Source organism: Amblyomma maculatum, chromosome 4 (assembly GCF_055883805.1).
Source record: "Amblyomma maculatum isolate TAMU_Amacu chromosome 4, ASM5588380v1, whole genome shotgun sequence".
NCBI lineage: Eukaryota > Metazoa > Arthropoda > Arachnida > Ixodida > Ixodidae > Amblyomma > Amblyomma maculatum.
Genome location: NC_139347.1, coordinates 33,342,055 through 33,344,527, shown reverse-complemented (window position 1 = coordinate 33,344,527; position 2,473 = coordinate 33,342,055). Strand labels below are relative to the sequence as shown.

Sequence of the window (2,473 nt, the reverse complement as noted above, 5' to 3'; positions counted from 1 at the left end):
ATTTTAGGTTGCGAGCTACTTTTGGACAGAAATCGTAAAAATATGAAATATTTTACTTTCATAGCACTGTCTTGAACTGTACTTCGATCATTTAGGGTTCGTTCCGAGATGCAAGTTAATATCCCTCTTGCTGTCCAGCGTGACAAAATAAACACAACGCTTCTTATTACCCCCCCGCCCCCTCTTTGTTTTCGTTTAGTGTTTACGAATCTAAATAGTTCATTCAGAGGTTGACTGGAAGGAGATGGGGCTTTAGATTTGTTTTCTTCAGTGTAACGCTGATAAACACCCCTGAAGGTCATTATACAAAGACGGGAGCGAAGAAGCGTATTGCCGTTCCCTGAAAACTGCAGCAACGGAAGTGCCGGGTGACGTCACTTAAGAATAAAACAAAACAAAAAGGAAGTCAATAAAGCTATATGTTTTTTTTTTGTGTGTTTTTTAGCATGCATTGCAGTGCATAAACTAAAATAAATACCGCATACCTGATTGCACGATATGTGTTCGATTCCTGAAGATACAATATTTTTTATTAATTCACAACATTCAAATAAATTACGACCATATTTCCTGGGGTATGTTCCCCTTTAGGCTGCATAATATACCATGTTTTTACTTCTTAACAGCAGCAAAACCAGCCGCGAAAAGCAGCCAGGATGTGACGGTATGACAACGGTTACACTATCCATTTACCGTCACCATAATAAATTTCTGTCTTCAGTGAGTGTTTGTTACCTTTAGGTTGCTTTCAGGGACAGCTTTCAGCAACAATCGCCTTTTAACATGCTTTAAACTCTTTTTTACCGATTTACGACTCGACGGTTTTTCAAGTTAACTTATTCAACGTAGCAAAGATGGCGTGACGGACGCCACCGATGTATTACGCTTTTTACAGTAAGTAATTTCAATCCATAAAACTATTTTATTAATATTTCATTTCAGTTTCCGTACTGCGCTTCATGCTCGCACAAAACGTAAGGTTGTGTTTTATTTTTGAGTGACGCATCCGCACTTCCGTTGCTGCAGTTTTCGGGGAACGGCAATACGCAGCGAAGAACGCAATTATCAGCTAAAACATGACAGCCACAACAGTTCTCAGCAAAATTAACCGAAATATTTACAGAGCGGAATGAAGTTATCACCTCGTTTCATGGCCTAAAGTTAAAATTTGGGAGGAGAAGTTTGTGTTAGTTGATGCGTGTCAGTGGTTTGGAATACTACCTAAACAGCTGAGACAACTACAACGGTTTGTCTCAACTTCAGCACTGGCCCCTTCTGTCAACAAAACAAAATTCAACCTCCTTTTTTTTTTTTTTTTTTTGCAACCTGCAAAGCTGATTTCCTTTGCGCCTGAAACCGCCTATACTGTGAACAAGCGCTTTCTTTGGCGACGAGGAAAAAGAAGGGCGGCTTGCTCCATCTTCCTCCAACCGCCCATGAGCTAACAGCAGCAATCGGTGGGTACAACAGATCGACACCATGATCCTCGCCTTTGTGTTGCACGTCTTCATTGTTGTCGCCTGAAGGCTCCTCCCGAACCGGCAGCCTCGTTCAACGTCCGTACCAGACCAGCAGTTTGAGCAGAGTCCGGTCGGCCAGCCATGGCCTACTACACCGGCTACATGCGGACGCCGTCTGGCGTACTCAAGATGTTCCAGATCCTAGTCGGCCTGGTGATCGTCATCAGCCTCATGAAATACAACTACGACCAACAGGAGATGGCCTACACTTTCCGCCTGGACACGGTGCTCATGGCCATGACGGCCTTCACCTTCCTGCTCGTATCGGCAGTGCTGCTGCTGTGCGCGCTTCTTGACGGGCCCATGCACGGCTTCAGTGTCACCTACCGCCTGCTCAACGTGTTCGCCGTGTTCTGCTACCTGCTCTCCACCACGGGCTACCTGGCGTCGGAGTTCCGCTACGGTGCCGACTGGCACTTCGGCCTCTCCACGGGTCTGTTGTGCATCGGCAACACAGTCGCATACGGAGGCAACACGTTCCTCGCCTACAAGACCCTGATGGAGTGAGCGTCGTCCCCATTTCCCCTGGTTCATTCCCAAAGCGTTTCGTTCGTGGTAACACCGTCCCTGCCTCCACTAACTACTTTTGCTTTCACTGTGGAAAAGAACTCGCATTAGTAACTCTAAAGTGCTTTGTCGTGTTCATCCGGCAACTTCTCTTTTTTTTTTTGTCTGAAGCTTGCATTAAATGTCAGTTTTGCTTTGATGTAACGGATCGCAGTAGTAAGCTGATTAATTATCGGTTAGCCTTTGTACCTCATAAAGGCCGAGTAGGTCGTTCAAAATATTTCCGCATTTTGAGAACATATAAGCAAAAATCTGGTCAGAAGGCGAGTAATAGTGCTCGCTTATTACACTGAACAGTCTCGAAAAATGATATGCTGCTTCAAACTTCGGCTTCATGTGCACTGAACGCCGGAGCTTTTCGAGAAGATGACCATTATCTGCTGTAT

The 2,473-nt window shown here is 44.9% G+C and overlaps 1 protein-coding gene across 1 annotated transcript; it reads left to right on the top strand.

The window, feature by feature from the left end:
• The first annotated feature begins 1,601 nt into the window (after nt 1-1,601).
• Nucleotides 1,602-2,027, top strand: LOC146190650 (uncharacterized). The gene has a single exon (XM_084599827.1). The coding sequence runs from the start codon at nt 1,602-1,604 to the stop codon at nt 2,025-2,027; it is 426 nt and encodes a 141-aa protein (XP_084455953.1).
• Nucleotides 2,028-2,473: the final 446 nt, after the last annotated feature.

Coding starts and splice junctions, on each gene's coding strand:
- LOC146190650 (XM_084599827.1), top strand. CDS start 1,602: ATGGCCTACTACACCGGCTACATGCGGACGCCGTCTGGCGTACTCAAG.